This window comes from Corvus brachyrhynchos, unplaced genomic scaffold (assembly GCF_000691975.1).
Source record: "Corvus brachyrhynchos isolate BGI_N302 unplaced genomic scaffold, ASM69197v1 scaffold258, whole genome shotgun sequence".
NCBI lineage: Eukaryota > Metazoa > Chordata > Aves > Passeriformes > Corvidae > Corvus > Corvus brachyrhynchos.
The window spans coordinates 754,404-771,210 of record NW_008240122.1 but is presented as its reverse complement, the minus strand read 5'-3'; the positions used below and the strand labels follow the sequence as shown (position 1 = coordinate 771,210).

The window sequence follows — 16,807 nt, the reverse complement described above, 5'->3', positions numbered from 1 at the left end:
TGTGCGGGGGTGGGGCCCCGGGGCGGCGGCCGCTCCCTGTCATGCCTCCCCTGGGCTCCCGACGGAAGGAGGGGAGTTGCAGCTGCGTGGCGCACTGCCGCTCGTGGGCCGGGAATCGCGGGCGCCGAACGGGAGGCAGGAAATCTCGGCTCGGACTGACTTTCACCAAATGTAAACTCTTGTGGGAAGCCCCGAGGCTGGCACGAGGAGTGGGGAAGCGGCGGAGTGCGAGGTGGGCTCCCATTTTGATGCCAGGCCGGTCCCTTGGCTTGTCAGGGATCCAGCTTTCCCACTGTTTGCTCCGTGCCCTTTTCTGATGTCGGAGAGGGTATGAAAATAGAGCAGCGAAGATCTGTGTGACAAGAGCCATTGCCTCCTCGGCGGGATGCCCTTCTGTCAAAATGACCACCTTCCTTCTGTACCCCCGTGCAAACTTCTAAGGAAAGAGCTGCATAGTCCAAATGCTGTGCCATCTGTGCTGCTGCTGTAAAGCCTTTGGGAGCAGGCACACAGTGTTAAAGTTTGTTGTTTGGGTGTCCCCTGCGACCCTTCCGACGTGGGTTGGGATGGAAGGCCTGCTGGAGAGAATGTCCTGTGTGTACAGTGATGCTCAGTCCCACACAAGACTCTGCATCTTTTTGAAGGAGTTGAGGTTAGTTTAAGCCCAGCTTGTACAGTGGCTTCTTTGAAGAATTGCAGTCCCAACACTGGTTAGTTAATGCTGTTTTACCTTTAGTTTGTGTCTTTTTCCCACTTCACAGACCAATATTTAGCGCTGGTAGTCTCTGTCTCTGGTTAACTTTGTTACAAACTACCCTTCTAGCTAGATTCTTTTAATTCCTTTTGAGACCTCATTTTCTGATTAAAGCATTTAATCACAGAGATTAAAGCATAAAGATTTTCCTTTAAAATTTTTATTGATAAGTTGTAATGCCTGAGCACTTAGGCTTCATGTATAGAGGGTCACATCACCTGAGAGGGTGACCCTTAAGGGTCTTTTTTCTTAGGGAGACATGTGCGATGGTTTGCTTTTAAGCTTTCTTTTAACTTCTTTAAACTTGCATAACTAATCAATTCACTCTTCCCCTCATTTCTTTCATCCTGTGACATTTCTTTCATCATTGACAGAGTAAAATATTTTAGTGCTTTCTTTTCAGGGTTTCTGGAAGACCAGAAGCAACTCAAATATGTGAACTGGTAATGTATTTTTATTTCTTCCTTCCTTTCATCTTTGTGTAGTTCAGTGAAGTGAAAAACTTAGCATTTCATGTTTCCAACTTATTCAGGTTGATTAAGTTGTTCCACTTGGAAAAACAGTATTTAGGAGAAAAAGATGAATGTGATTTTTGTGTGGCTCTGAATTGTTCTCTGTAATGTCTAACTCAAAACTGTAATACCATCAGAGGGCAGAAGCAGCAGGAAATAACTGCAGTTCTTAACTTTTTTTGTGTATTATTTAGTCACAGTGAAAATTAGATCGTGCTTTAAGTTGTTTTAATAATGTTGATAAACTTAGTGTTGCACGAATTAGGAGACATTTTCTTCTCTGTTGAACAAAGAAATATGTGAATACTCCTTCAAATTGCTAGTGCTTTACTTTTCTTTCAGTCAGGATTTCATAACCTCCTGTATCATCAGATTAATAAAAGATTTCAAAGTTTTAGTTTGGAAAAATTAATTACTCTGTTTCAGTTGTTTCCTTTAGCAATTTTGTGCATTAACATAGTATTTACCGATTTTTTTTTTTTTTCCTTTTTGGGCTAAAAGGAGCTAAGAAAGGAGTAAATAGTGTTGTGTTGATACTCACAGTTTCGCTACAGTTTTGGCTGTAATCTGGATATTGGTTTGTGCAAACCCAGGATAGAACTGGCTCAAGTCTGGCTTGCTCTCAGTGTAGAGCTGTACAGCTAAACCAGACCTGACCAACTACCTGGGGAACCACTGTCCACTGACAGCTATTTCACTTACCTTCTTGAAAGCCAGAAGCATGTCCAGCATGCTCTGTCCCTTGTATGGATGCCCTTCTACAATTTTCAATCTGTATGTGGTTTTCTTAGAAGATTCTAGTGCCAGGTCAGTCAGAGCCTTGCCTGTGGAGATCAAGTGACCTCACTCAGCTGAGACTGAAAGCACTGGATTTTGTGATGCTCCAAGTCAAATTGGTGCAGAATGAGGCGCTTCAGTCTGTGTCCCAAGATGCTCTCAAAATCTAAATGGGGATATCCAGCATAATTATTGGCATAAAATGGTGGATTTTGAAAAATTCCACTTTTCTGTGGGTTCTATAGGTTTTCTATGGCATTTATGTAAGGGTTTCATGGGAGAGGGAAAACAGAGCCGTTAGAGGTGAGGGTATTTGCTTGCTGCTTAATAGGCTGTTACTGTTGTTGCTGTTACACTCGTGTTTTCCTTTCCAGTCTGAGGATTCTGATAAATCAAGTGCAGAAAGTGATTCAGAAACTGAAGTGGAACAGGTCTCTGGATATCATAAGCTCCTGGCTACCCTGAAGGCCTCCCCTGAGTCTGAAAGCGAGGAAGAGGAAGATGAAAGTGAATCAGAAGAACCTGAGGAAAGTGAGGCAGAAATGGACAGCGAAGGGTCCCAGGAGACTGGAGAAGCAGAGCGAGGTGAAGAAGATAAGGATGATGTTCCAGAGGAGGAAGAAGGTAGTTTTTCTTTTCCCATGCTTCTTTGGTAAATGTTGTTTGACTAACAAATGTTTTTAGCCAGGATCCTGCTGTAGACTGGCTGTTGGCTGGGTGCTCTTCTGCCTTGGAGACTCTGTTGCTCCATTGGCTTTGTGTGGGTGGGAGCAGCAGTTGCTGAAGGATTTAGCAGGGGAAAGGGTAGCTGTGCTCATTTTGCGCCAGACAGCCCGCTGCTGCTTCCTCAGATGTTGTTTGTGCGGCAGCACAGAGGAAATCCACATGGAGCAGCAGACCAGGGGTTCTCACCCACTCATGGGAGACACAAGCTGTTCTCTCAAGCAGCATCTGGCTTGGCTGTGCCACCGAGAGGAGGGAAAGGTTTGCCTCACAGCACAGGAAAGAATATGGAAATTGGAAGGAAACCGCCGCCTTTACAGCGAGGTATCCTCATTCATGAAGTCTGCAAAGAAATGCTAGGAGAGAGGAGTCAACTTTTTATCATTTTCAGTTATTTGGGGTCTTTGGAAACTAAAAGTTATATTCCCCAAATAGGTTGCTTCTTTAATTTTTCTCCGGGGGACCACATTTTGTGTTATGTAACATTTGGCATCCTAGCCAAAAGTCATCTTTATGGTAGAATACAAAGCCTGCTTTTATCTTTTTTGATACAGTACTGGGAGAAAAAAATCAGTAGCTCAAAGGGAGCAACATCTACAGACAGTAACTTTTCCAGGAGAAAATAACCTGTTTCTTTCTAACCATTGACAGTCACAGACACAGCAGAGCAGGTACTCAGCCAGGAGCAGGCTGATGGCACAGATACCTCTTGTGACCCACGTCATGGAGTAATTGAGGAGTTTACTGATGTGAAACATGAATCTGAATTTAGCTTGGAAACCAATTTCATGGAAGAGGAGAGTGGAGATTGCAATGCAGATAAGAGAGACAGCAGTTCTTCACAAGCTCTTCCAGAAGGTAAAACAGTATGTGTTTGTGTTTAGGGATCTGCCTTTAGAGGAGTATCTGTAAACATGTTTAAATTATCCAACACCCTAACGATAGGCTGTATAGCTTCCAAGTTCTTCCACCACCTTATTCATTGTACTGCCCACATGTCAGCTGGTTATATAAGGGACCCTTAACACTAATGCAGATGTGTAGCTGAACCATTTGTTCTCTGTAGCCCCTGGGAACTGGGATTCATGTGGGGTTTCTGCTATGACTGGTAAAGCTTGACATATCAAGAACTGGAAAAGTGTGTGGAGGGTGTTGTCTTGTTCTGCTGCTCTAATAGTCTTTTTAAAAGCCACTGTAATAAAAAGGGCTCTGCAAGCCTGCACTTGACTGTGGAAGTTATTCTTGGCACAAACAGCACAGGAGATAATCACAAAGCTGACCTGTGAGGGCATTCTTCACATCTCAGTGGAGTTAGAGGTCAGATTCTGAGAAGCTTGGAGCAGCCACAGTAATTTAGACAAATGCTCAGCGCCCTCAGAATTTTGAAGGTTATGCAGAGGAGTCTGACTGCACCAGGATCAGGAGAGTATGAAGCATCAGCAGAGCACATGTATTGTCTTTTAAGGGTGTATCCCAGAATCTCACTGCACTGATAGATGCATCTGAGCTCCACTGTTGGAGTCGTCCCACCATATGTAACAAAATAACTGTGTTGCACGGGTGTGCGATCCTTCAGCGACATGGCACACACTGGCACTTGCACAGCTTCTGCTCAGATTTCATGCTCTGTGGCTTTAATATCAGATGGCGTCGTTTGAGAGAGAGAAATATGTTTGTAGCATCCCTAGTGATGCTGGCTTGTCATCTTGGAGCAGCAGCTGACATTAGATCTGGGAGGCAGCCTGGGTGATACATGAAATGTGTGGAAGCATCAAAGGGCCATGTGATAGAAAAAACAGCTCGTTCTTGTTACCATGAGAATATGACTTAGGCTGTTGGCATTGCATTTTAATGAGAATAGTAGCTCTCCAACTGCATGCTAAGTATCCTAACAGCTTTGTTCCACCTATAAATGATGCACTACTTCTCGGTGGGTTCTTGTAGCTTGGAAGTGTCTTTATAATCTATTGCAGAAAATGAGTCACCTAAGATAGCAGAAAGGGGATGAATTTCTGGTCCCAGGGTCACTAAAATTCCTGAAAATGCCTCCCATTACTCCCTCTACTTTATTGGGAAAATGCTGGAATCAGTAAAACAACTGAGGAGAGAGCCTGCAGTCCAATTAAGTGATATCCTGTTCATTTGTGTTTCTGGGAAGATTTTCTCAATTTTTTTTCAGTGTCATGATCAGTAAATGTCTTGACTTTTGCCTGGGTAACTTGTGTGTGGGGTGGATGTTTGTTGGCAAGCACCAGTGTTCCCTAATTAGTTTTCTTTATGCAGTGAGTGCTGCTGTGCTGCAAGCAGGATACAGGGTTTGGCTTTCAAAACAAGCTTTGCATGTGACTTTGTGCGTGCCACTGTCTTTGAGTATAATATGATTTAACAGTTCTTTGCCTCTCCTTTCCAAAAAGAAATGCTGATTAGAAAAATCAGACTTTTTCTCACTTCAGGCAATTTTTGCCTCCCTTCGCCAAAACTCGCTTAATATTTCTGTGCTTTACTACAAACTGTGTTCATATCACTGGCCAAAGCCCTGGGCAGAGCTGTTAGTAAATTAGGAGCAAGTTCTTGGGACATTACTATTGACAGCCTTTTTCACCTGCAAGCAATGGACATGTCAGAGCTTAAGGCAAAAAATTGCCACTGTTTTCCACTACATACTGTTTTCCTGTCTAACATTTGATTAGTGCTTGAAAATTCTAGTACTTCCATAAGTGCTTCTTTTCATTTTAAAAGCAATCTGTCAAATCTGTTCTCTCTGTTCTTCGCAGAGAGAATTTGACAACCTTTCTCTCATCTCCAAGTGCTTTGAAATAACTAGTTTTAATTGTGGTGTTGGCCAGCATGGAAACTGCTCATCTCATTTGCAAATCCATTCTGCAACTTGATTCTACTATTAGCTGCAATAGTTCTCAGGCTGGTTTTTTGTTGTTGCTATAAATAGATCCATTTAAACAGCACATGGACAAAGAACTTGAAGATAAAGAAATAGAGAAGATGTCTTCGCTTCCTAAAACTTCAAGTCAAAGCCAGGTAATAATGTTTTGTAGCCATCCAGCGTTCCTAAAGATGCCTGGATTAAAATAATCCTTTTTTGTACAAGTGAAGTAGATTATAATTATTAGTAGTAGCTGTTGGCACTAGAATTATCGAGATTTTGTCGCTGTGTTGTTGTTGAACTGTTTTCTTCTTCACTTACTGCTGAGTAAGAGTTGAAATGTGAAGTCTGCTGTTTTGAAGGCATATGGTGACGCATCTGAAAAACATAGCTTTAGAGTTAGAGCTGTAGTCCCAAAACCTTGACTGGGGGTGGAAGCAAGGCTTGTTTCTGAGTGGTGATAGGACGATGCCAGGGATGTGCTCTGCAGCTGAACTTCTGAGGTGACCATGTACACTTTTAAAAGTACTTGTGATGCACTTTCACGTTCTTGCTTCAGGATGGCTCTGTCCCTGTACCCATTTACAAGCCAGTGAAGGGGAATTTATTACTTACATTGTTAATTCTGGCAGTAATATGTGGATTACAGTACCAGAAAAGCACCTCCTTCCTTGACAGAGAGTATTGGTTCTCAAAATACTCATTTTTAGGAAAACCTTTTCTTCATAACTTTTCCACATCTGATTTTGTTTTGGAGAGTTGCCTCCCATTCTGGTCAGCCATATGCTGGGTGACATTCATTGGAAGATATCCAATGGTTAGTTAGTCAGAGAGAAAGCTGTGATTTTTTTTATTTCTTTAATTTAATTTACTTTTTTGGCACATGGCCAAAATTACCAGTGCCACCTGAAGCAATGCATGATATATCTTCACTTAAATTGGTGTAGCTACTTTACAGGGACAGCTTGGGACAACTTGCATGGCAGAAGGCTTAAAGTTTAGAGTTTTCCTCTACTACACTGATAGCTGTTCAAAATCAGACAGACATCCAACAAGACTGCATTTAGCAACTGAATCACAGCTTCTGGGATTAGCCCTTAATGGGTTTATTTTCATCTTTAATCAAAGTATGTACCTCAGTGGGGCCAGTTGGTAAGCATAGTTGGACTCCAGGGTTCTCACCTTGTCCCTGGTTTGAGGCACTGGTTTGCTGAGTGGGTTAGGCAGAAAATTCCTCAATTTCCTCTGGCATGGGAACAGTTATAGACACATCCCTGCAAAACTTATCCAGATCTACAGAGCTGAAGTTAATTTATCCTGGTAGACTGTGAAAGGGATTGCATATTGAAAAAAAGGTTTCCACTTGTATTATGAAAAGATAATTTCCTTAATTTCATGAACTTGATTAAAGTTGATATCACCAGCTGTGGTGATATGCTTTCAAGTGTGCAGGGTTTGGTACATATGACTCCTCAGCGTTGTTGACTTGGTTTTTTTTCAGTGGCCAAGGGTGGGTCAACTAATCTTTTCTTCCACTTTGGAGAAACATAAAACTTTGAAAGCAGACAAAGAAGTTGATGTGAAACAGCTTCATCTCCACAAGCCTTTGGAATCGACTTGGCCAAAAGTGAATAAACAATTTCTGTCCTCAGTGGACAAACCAAGCGATTCCCCTTTTACCCCGTTACAAAGAGAGCTCTTCTGTATCATGAATTCGTACCGGGACTTGCTCTATCCAGAAAGAAATGCTTTAACAAACGGAGAAGAAATCCGGCATGCTTACTGCCTGCATGCCCTGAACCATGTCCTCAAGGCCAATGCCCAGGTGCTCAGCAACAACACCAAACGGAGGGACCGAAAGCCAGGGACTGACACCGATGACTACAGGGATCAGGGGCTCACTAGGCCTAAGGTAAGAGAGCTCTGATTCCCTCGTCCCCACCCTGGCTGCTCAGGCCATACAAACATCCTGGTAGTTTATCCACAAGTATTTCTGTTGCTGCTCTCTCAGGTGATGTGTTCCTGGGCATGTGCTTTTCCACATCCCTTTATCGTGCCTGGAGGTTGTCTTCCGTGGCCAGGGCAAATGCCCTGTGAGAAGCAGTGAGCTCAGGGTTGTTAGCCAGCCTGGTTTTGTGCCAAGCCATGAGTTTGACTTATCTCTTTGTTTGTCCCCCTACCACCACAGTTGGACAGGTTTTCCTGCATCCCTGTCTAAATCTGCCAGTGCAGACAGGTGCCTCCACATCAATCTTCAGTATCAGTGCAGGTAGTGGAGGCTGTCACCCAGTGTGGGACATGCCAGGAATTTTTTTGTCCTTAGGCAGTTGTAAGGACTTGTCTGCATGGAAGGAACTTTCTGTACCTGGGAGTACCTCAGGGAATCCCAGCCCCATTGTCAAGGCCAGCTGTCGTAGTTGGGGGAGTGGGCCCCAAACCAATCCTAGCTGGATTCACAGCAACCTCTAGTTGATAGCCAGGTGGATTCAGCTGTGCCAGCCTGTCACCAGCGTGCCAGCTGCCTGTTGAGCAGTTCCAGAGTTGGCTTTCAGTGTTTGCTGCATGCCTGGCAAATCTTTGGTTTCTATGTTGACTCCCCCATTAGCGATTTATATTTTGGAGTTCTGTGCAGGGACTATTGCCACCCATCCAAGAGCCAGCTCTTGACCTTGTCCCTGTGTCACAGGAACTCTTGCTTGCCTGGGGGTTAGGGAGGACAGGAGCACGTGCTTAGTTTTCAGTTCTGCTGTACTGGTACCCTGAGTGAGCTGGGAAACCAGGCTGAGCTGCTGGCCACTACCAATTCAAGAGCCCACTGCATCCCAGTGCATCTTCCCTTGCTGCTGCTTGTCAGAATGGCTTTGTTTTGATGGTTGGGATGCTCCATGGGGGCAGATCCAAGCCAAAAGTTTAATTAACATACAGTTAACAGCGAGTGTTCACATTTTATGGGTTATTCTCTTGTAATGGTTGATCTGCACAGGTACTGATGATAGTGCCCTTCAGGGAATGTGCTCTGCGGATTGTGCATGCTTTCATCAGTCTTCTCGAAGTGAATGACAAGAAAAAAATAGATGTAAGCAATAAAAAGCGCTTCAAAGGGGAGTTTGGCTCTGACCCAGAAGAGAAGCCCCCCAACCTGAAAAGACCTGAAGATTATGAAGCCATCTTTTCTGGCAACATTGATGACCACTTCAGAATTGGTAAGGACCTACTGAACTGATGATTTTTAGCTTGTAAAAATCAGGACTGCTAAGTAACAAATTCTTCCCAAATGCCTAGGAGCTATCAGGGCTGGAAGTTCTGGTGAGACTCTAGGCTGTGTGGTGTTCCTGCTGGTTTTGTACTGACAACTTGGATTTTTCTGAAAATCTTTCTTGCCTTGCCAGAACTTAAAAAGGAAGAGAAAATAGAAAAGTAATTATTTTCACAACAAGTTCAGAATCATTTAAAATGCAACGACAGCTTTATTCTAGCAGGACTGCCCACACCTCATTTTCAAGATAGCCTTGATTATGCAGCAAAGTCTTTTCATGTTATAAAAAAAAAAATCTTTTGGGTTTAATTAGCGGGTTCACAATGTCTCTTGTAATGGCTGGAACAAAATTAAAGCTCAATACTGAGCAAAGCAGTTTTCTGCTGTGCTTCCCATGGTTTTCATGAAAGCAAATGGGTAGCCAGCAAAGTAGGAGTGTTGGACAAGCAGAAAATTTGAGACTGTTTCATAATATTGTAGTCTTAATCCTGTTTAGTAACTCAGTATGCAGAGAACTAGCTAGTGGCTTGGTTCCTGGAGCTGCCAAGGTGAGAAGGCAGTTTTTCTAACTTAACTTGGCAGATCAGAGGCTTTTGAAATACTGCACCTTGAAGGATAAATTGGCACCCCAAGAAATGTAATGATGCAGTGGAAGATGTGAGCAGGTCGCACTCAGTCTTTCCTTCTTCCCCAGTGAATATCTCTCAGGCTGAGAGCATCTTACTTTCAGTAGCATAATAATTTTCCTTTCAGTCCTCTCCCATACCACACTCTGCTTGTTCCACTTACTAAGTGTTAAGAAATGATTGAAGAAACTTTCAGTGCTGTTAACTCGCAGAAGCAAATTATAGAAGCAGAATAATTTCTCTTTCTTACTGTGCTGCACACCCTGTTACTTCTGCACAAAGATCTAATTTAAAGCACATTTGTTATGTCTTACTGAAACCACCACTCTCTCACATTTTTAAACGGAAAAAAGACTTGATGTTTCTAAACTGTGTATATGCTGTGACAAGTGATATCTTCTTCTTGGAAATTCAACCAATTGAACCTTTCTTCTTTTTCTTTCTTTTTCCATTTTTATGGGTTGAAATAGACAGCAGGAGGCATCCCTACTGCTGTCTCTGAAATTCTTGGAAGGGTCTTCTGCTGTACCCGTGATACCTGCCTTCACATGGACAGGGAGAGACGTTGGAGAGACTTTGTTGGGCAGATTGAAGGGGGTGGTTTGAATGTGGTCTGGACTAGCTGGATTTTTAAGACCAGAAAACTGTGGGTTCTAGAAATACTAGAAAAACATGTAGTTATGACACAAACTCCTTTGATTCCTTCCCTTTCCCGTCTATAACATGAGAGGTGATGCATCAACTGGTTTAGAATGTACCCTGCAACACGTGGTGTGAGAAGCAGTGGAGGTGCAAGACTGGTCATGCCTTTGATCATTGTAACATGAAGAACCTCGTCCTTTGTGGTTTAGTAGCAAATCTTTCAGCCCTATGAATAAAGGCAGTTGCTAGTCAAGAGATCCACCCCAGAACTTTCATGACAGGTTAAAATAAGTTACTGTAATACCCAAAGGCAGAGACCAAAGTTCAAAATTTAAGGAGAAAGGAGTAGTTAATTTCTGCATTTTTTTTCTTAAGTTGTTCAGTCTCCTCATTCCCCTGTTCAGCAGAAACTCACGAACAGTATGTTTCAGTTAAAAATTTTTGTTCAGATTATGGAAAATCTTAATAATACAGAAATGCTTTGCCAAACTTCATGAAAATTTTCCAAATGCCTGTCGAAGGGGGGTAGGGTGGGTAAGCACTTTTTGGGGAAGGGAGAGTTTCAGCTGGATTAGTTGTGTCCAGCTATATTCATCAGTGTGGGCAGAGGAAATGGGGGGAATCACTGTTCCAGAGCCTGCTGGAAGAATGTGGTTGATAATTGATGTTAACTGAGACATTGCTCTTGGTGTTGTTGGACAGGGGTTGCGATTCTGCAGAAGAGCATGAGGCTCTATGCACCCTTCTACTCCTCAGACATTATCATTGCCTCTCCCCTGGGCATCAGGACTGTCATTGGCGCTGAGGGGGAGAAGAAGAGAGACTTCGATTTTCTGTCATCAATAGAAATCCTCATAATTGATCAAGCAGACATTTACCTGATGCAGAACTGGGAGCACGTTCTGGTGCGTTTTCCATATATGTGTTCATTTTTGTGTTGGGCTGGGTCTTGCTGGTCTGATGTTACTCAGTTTTGGCAGTGAGCAGCATTGCTGGTTTTTACTGACTTGATTCTAGACATGGATGTTTGTTTCTTTTCCTCCCTCCACCCTGGTATTTTCCTTATACTAAGAATATTCTTTCTGCAGATTTTGGTAGTATTCAGGACATGTTCTCTCTAAAACTTTGTTTGGTGCTTTAGTAGTATATTTCATCAGAGGTGTTTTTTGGACAGGTTTAATTACCTTGCAGCATGAGGTAATGATGGTTCCTTTAATCACATCTGGGAGAAGTTATGCCAGCTGTCTGACTGCCCAGTGTCTCAGTCAGATTGCAGCCATGTGAGGAATCTCTACAGCCTAATTCAGGTTTTCACAGAAAGCAAGAGGAGCTGCCTCTTGTCTCCACTGACTGCAGAGGTACTAAGCATTAGTGATGTCCAGAGTTAAACAGTATGAAGGGCTTCCTGTACATTTTATGAAAATAGAGCTCTTGGGGTTGTGGCAGGTCTGCAGCAGTACCCCTGCTTTTCAGCTTTTGGTTAGTAGAAGTTTTCAGGGTTGAAATGGTAGGGTTTTATTTTCCACGTAAAAACACCTCAGAGGTACCTGGACCAGATGTTTTGACTACATGATGTCACTAGGCATTTTGGATGAGTCCAGAAGATAATCTTTCCTCAGGAGTCCCAGAAAGGGCACTTGAGCCTACACAATATCCAAGGAATGAGTCCTGGAGCCTGCTTCCCATTTTTCCCTTTAGGTGCAACTGCCTGCCAAGTGGTGGCAGGGATGCCAGTCCTAGGCATCATTCCCTGAGGGCAAAATGCAGTGAATTTCTTCAAACTTTCTCTGAATGTGATGAGAGCTGAGCTGTGCTTGGGCTTCTTTTAGCTCAGAAACCTTGACTTTTAATACACACAACTGTGCTTGGGCTTCTTTTAGCTCAGAAACCTTGGGCACATTGACTTTTAATACAAACAAATCCATTATGCTTGCCCCAGGAGAAGACTGGAAGGAAAGGTTACTGTTCCTGATGACTAAAGAGATGGTAGCTTTCAGTTCTGTGGCAGGAAATCAAGTAAATTGCTCTTGCTGTGGTCAATAAATTCCAGACAGTGGTGTCTTGGGACATGCTGGATGTTTATATTCTGTGCTGCCGTGCTGGCCCCTGCCCTGTTCCCCACTGCAGTTAAGGCTTTTGCAGGCAGTCAGGGATGCCAGCAGTGATGTGTCTCCATCTGTCTGAGCAGCACCTGATGAAGCACATTAACCTGCTGCCTCTGGATTCCCACGGGGTGGACTTCTCCCGGGTGCGGATGCTGAATCTCAACAACTGGTCCAAGTACTACCGGCAGACGCTGCTGTTCAGCGCTCTCCAGGACCCCCAGATTAACTCTGTCTTCAACAAACACTGCTTCAATTACGCTGGGCAGGTGAGTTCACAGAGGAGCTGGAATGCTGGTGGGGAAGGGAGGGGGAGAGGAACACGAAACCCAACATGAGGAAAAATTCTGTAACTCAGTTGCTGAAAGACTGTGCGTGCCTATCATTTCTCTCACCCAAATGTTTCAGTCTGCATCTCCATGACACTGCATACTTTGCCAGAGGTATGAAGAACTGCTCCTCATGCAGTGATGCTTATTTGATACTTTTCTTTCATAGTAGCTGCTGTCTCATGTCAGAAATGGGATTTTGGTTTTTTAATTTGACAGTCTCAAGTTATCTTGTTTTATATTTTTTGTTGTTAAATGGAGGGTTCATCTGCTTCCTTTTTTTTATCTCCTACTGTGTAAGATGCATGAACTGGTAGTATTTTGAAAGAAACAGGAAAACTAAAAACTTTAGGAGACCATCTCAAATATATAGGATTCAGGGCATAAGCAGTCATTGTGTATTTAACAGACCTGGTTTGTGTACCATGACTGTAGTTTTGTATTGGAGCTTTCTTAAAAACAGCCTTGTGCACTGGTTTTCTTAAAAACAGCCTTGTGCTGTCAGATGTGAGCTGCAGAAAGCTGGCTGCAGTGTGCCTGCCTTTGGAATGCTGCTGCCCTAAACATCCTACTTCCTTCTCACAGGTTGCTGTCCGCAACATGCCACTCACTGGCTCCATCAGCCACGTTGTGGTCCAGCTTCCTCATGTTTTTCGGAGATTAGAAGCTGAAAGTGTAACTTCTGTGATAGACTCAAGGTACTGTGTGTCTCAGGCTGTGCCCCAGTGACTGCGATTTCGGGTTTAGTGGAGCGTACTGCAGAGCACACTGTGGGTTCACCACAGCAGTACATCTTCATTAGTCCTCGGGTGTAGGCTGGGCTCTGCACAGGTGGAGGGGAGTAATGGCCTTCTCCTTGCCAAAGGCACTGGAGAATATAGTCTGGGGAAGAAATACCAGTCTCTACCAGAATTGTGTAGTGCTGGTAAAGCCTTTTATCTCCTACACATGTAGAAATCCTGTGAAGTTAAAAGAAAGACAAATGTAGTGAAAATCTTTGGTAGTCTGTTGTTTGATGATATTCCTGTTTGAGCTCATATCAGTATTGGGAAGCTGAAGTTTAACTCTGGTTAAAATGTATTTATTTTTTTTAACTGAGGTTTCAGTTTTTCATTGACAAAGTTCTGCCTGAGTACCGCGATGCCATCATGTCCCACACGCTCATTTACGTCCCGTCGTACTTCGACTACGTGCGCCTTCGAAACTACTTCAAGAAAGAGGACCTGAATTTCACTCACATCTGTGAATACACTAAAAAGGCTGCTGTCTGCAGAGCAAGGCGCTTCTTTCTCAAGGGAGAGAAGCAGTTTTTATTGTTCACCGAGCGTTTCCACTTCTACAAAAGGTGAATTGTGGATCGAGTTTTCCCTCTGAGTTGCGTGTGTGCTGTTCTGAAGGTAGAGTCTGACCTTAGTCATAGATGGGCTCTGCTGCTTTTCGAATCTGTTGGATCCCTCTGAGGACTTCTTTGACTGAAATAAGAGCTGTTAAGTTTATTGTCAAGTTTTTGCCTGTTGTCAGCAGTCCCTTTGCAAAGACTTTATTATTTTGTTAGGAGCAAAGCTTTATTCAGGGAGGTAAGTGCTGCCAAGTCCCAGTGATGTCAGGACAGGGTGATACAGCCTGCAAATGGGATTCATTGGGCCTTTTATTTGTGTTCATCTGTGCCACAGTAATTGCATAAAATTTTGGAAAGAGTATGTAATTGGTTCAATAATGCAATACAGCAAGCTGAGGCCACTTGGAAAATTTGGTACATCCTGACTGGAGCTGTTTACAAGTTCCTAATGGAACAGGATTTTTTTCTACTAGCAGATGTTTTGGCAAATACGAAAAATTTCATGAGGCCTGATCTGGTCAGTCTTCACTGTATTACAGTCCAAGCTGAAGAGGCTGACTGCTTCATAAATTGGTGGTGGTTGGTACTTCAGAGGAAGCCATTGTGCCTGGCAGTGTTAGATTTTCCCCCTAAATTCCACTTCTCTGTTTAGTCTTCAGTCCGTGACACAGGGTATGTAGAGTTGAGCTACAGCTGATGTGCACTGAGGTTCATGGAAATTGGAAGACCTGATAGAGGATTGATGTTTTAACATGCATATTTTGTAAAATTTGCAACAAATTTGTTTGTTTGGTTTTTTCTACTACAGGTATACAATAAAAGGCATTAGGAACCTAATTTTCTATGAGTTACCAACATACTCCCACTTCTACAGTGAGATTTGTAACATGCTGAAGGCCACAGACAGTGGGGTGGATGCTACCTGGACTTGCACTGTGCTCTACTCCAAGTACGATGCTCAGAAATTGGCTGCAGTGGTTGGCATAGACCGCACAGCTCAAATGCTACAGTCCAAGAAGAACGTGCACCTCTTTGTTACAGGAGAAAATGATTAAGTGATCCTACAGACTGGGTGATTGGATGGACCTGCATTTTGCTCCTAATGCAGATTTTTATATTGCTTTTTAAAAAAGTGTTAAGCTTTTTACTTCCTTTTGTTAAATATTCTGTTGAAATTGTTCATATAGTATTAAATTTTGTATTTCAGTACTCTGCCCAACAAGAAATGAAGAGTGTCATTCAAAAAAGCAGGGCTTAGGGGGTGTTTTCTGTGTAGAAACAAAATCAATCCAGAACTATTTTTCTTGTATGTTAAAAAACTCATGGGTCAGTAAAGATTCATGCAGTGATAAATAGCTTTTGATTGGACTGTTTCATTTCATTTTTAGGTGTAGCAAACTCACCTTCTTTTCTCGAAGGGAAGTTTTTCCTCTTGTCTAGGATAAGAAAAATGCCCAAGTATTTAATGAGTCACTATTCTGTAAGCCTACACAAGGGAGCTGCAGGCAGGGCTTCTAACACAAGTGTGCTGCTGCATGAGAGTTGGACTTTCTTCCAGCTGACACTTGTGAGAATCCTTAAATGTGCTTGGGTAGGAGCTATGGTTTTGTGTTTTTCCTGGAGTGACCTAAATATCTCTGCCTCCTGTTTCCAACAGACCCTCTGGCTGTTCAGTTTTACCAGGGATAAGTACAAAACCAGGGGATTTGCAGTTGCAAATGCCCATGGTCTGGTATCTCACACCACAGGTGGAGGTGAAGTGGTTGGTTTGTCTGATTTTTCCTCCTGATGGTTGCATATGGAGAACAGGGAAGCATCTTGGTGCTGCCTTTTTCTTCTTCCAGGAAGCTAAGTCTACTTTAAAGGGAGCTAAAAGTAGAGGGATTAGTTTTTGTAAGCACGTGCTAGAACTGCAGGAAGATTGTTCTCCAGAGGGACAGGTGGGCCCTGCATCAGCCCAAATGCAAGAAGGAAACACCCATCCTGTAATAAGCTTGTCTAGGAGGCTTAAGTAATAAGACCAAAGTGAAATACACTCCTTGAGGCACATAATTTCTGCCAATTTTTGTCATATTTCTGATTCCTATATTCCTCAAAGGCTGTGAACTTGAGTAGTTATCATTTAGTAGACATGAAAACCCGTGCAGTTTCTTGCTTTGCATTTTAAGTAATGCTGTCTATTAATTTTACATACCTCTGCTGTAGCACACAAGAATTAAGAGCCCAAGCAAACTTTTCCTGGTGGACACCTGTCTCCTGTACAGCACAGAGCAGCAGTGGCAATCAAAGATTTTTATTGCATGGCCCAGGCTGGATGTGGGAGAATTATGGCTGTGCCTAGGAAAACAAGTCCACAAAATAGGATTAAGGAATTTCCTTTCTACACCGGATGTACTTAGCAGAGATAATAGCTGACCTCTGAGGAAGCTAAAGTGGGATAGCTGCTTAGGGAGATAACATGAGGCAGTGCAGCTCCTGTTTAAAGAAGCAGCAAGAGTTTTGTACCACAGCCTTAACTCTGCAAGGATTTTTCTGCCCACACTGAAGTTAAAAGCAAAGTGCCTTGATGGGAGGAAGGCCAAACTGTAGACTGAGGCAGTCATGATTTTTTTATCAACTACCTGGGTTTGTTCCTAAGACAAGCATGCTTTGAAATTTGAAATGTATATATACCAGTGTCACATTTCTGATGTTGATTTCTAATTGTAACTCTTGCTGATTGCCAAAGCAGAAAATGCCTCTTCACTGCCTTCAGTAGGTGCACAGAGCCTTGGAGAGCTCGTGTATGAGGTTTTTGTGCTCTGACAAATTCTTGCTTGCCTTAGTAGGGAGCCTCATCAGCCAGCACTGATCCTAGGCAGGGATT

General features: G+C 43.1%; 1 protein-coding gene across 3 annotated transcripts; it reads left to right on the top strand.

Annotated features, from left to right (window-relative positions):
* Positions 1 to 8: 8 nt before the first annotated feature.
* On the top strand, positions 9 to 15,296 carry DIEXF (digestive organ expansion factor homolog (zebrafish)). Of its 3 annotated transcripts, none has more exons than XR_001865381.1 (12): positions 9 to 652; positions 1,158 to 1,197; positions 2,418 to 2,667; positions 3,418 to 3,624; positions 5,714 to 5,802; positions 7,149 to 7,559; positions 8,631 to 8,850; positions 10,874 to 11,076; positions 12,360 to 12,542; positions 13,188 to 13,300; positions 13,709 to 13,947; positions 14,750 to 15,284. XR_001865381.1 is itself a non-coding variant. In XM_008641733.2 (12 exons), exons 1-12 carry the CDS (start codon positions 42 to 44, stop codon positions 14,994 to 14,996), a joined length of 2,400 nt encoding a protein of 799 aa, XP_008639955.1. In that variant the 5' UTR covers positions 9 to 41; the 3' UTR covers positions 14,997 to 15,296. The 3 variants fall into 3 exon arrangements, 2 of the variants coding, with proteins under 2 accessions (XP_008639955.1, XP_017600368.1); XM_008641733.2 differs by having other exon boundaries at positions 9 to 232; positions 13,702 to 13,947; positions 14,750 to 15,296; XM_017744879.1 differs by having other exon boundaries at positions 13,702 to 13,947; positions 14,750 to 15,296.
* The last annotated feature ends 1,511 nt before the right edge of the window (positions 15,297 to 16,807 follow it).

Coding starts and splice junctions, on each gene's coding strand:
- DIEXF (XM_008641733.2), top strand. CDS start 42: ATGCCTCCCCTGGGCTCCCGACGGAAGGAGGGGAGTTGCAGCTGCGTG. Junction 5,803..7,148: donor AAACTTCAAGTCAAAGCCAG/GTAATAATGTTT, acceptor GTTTTTTTTCAG/TGGCCAAGGGTGGGTCAACT. Junction 11,077..12,359: donor AGAACTGGGAGCACGTTCTG/GTGCGTTTTCCA, acceptor CTGTCTGAGCAG/CACCTGATGAAGCACATTAA.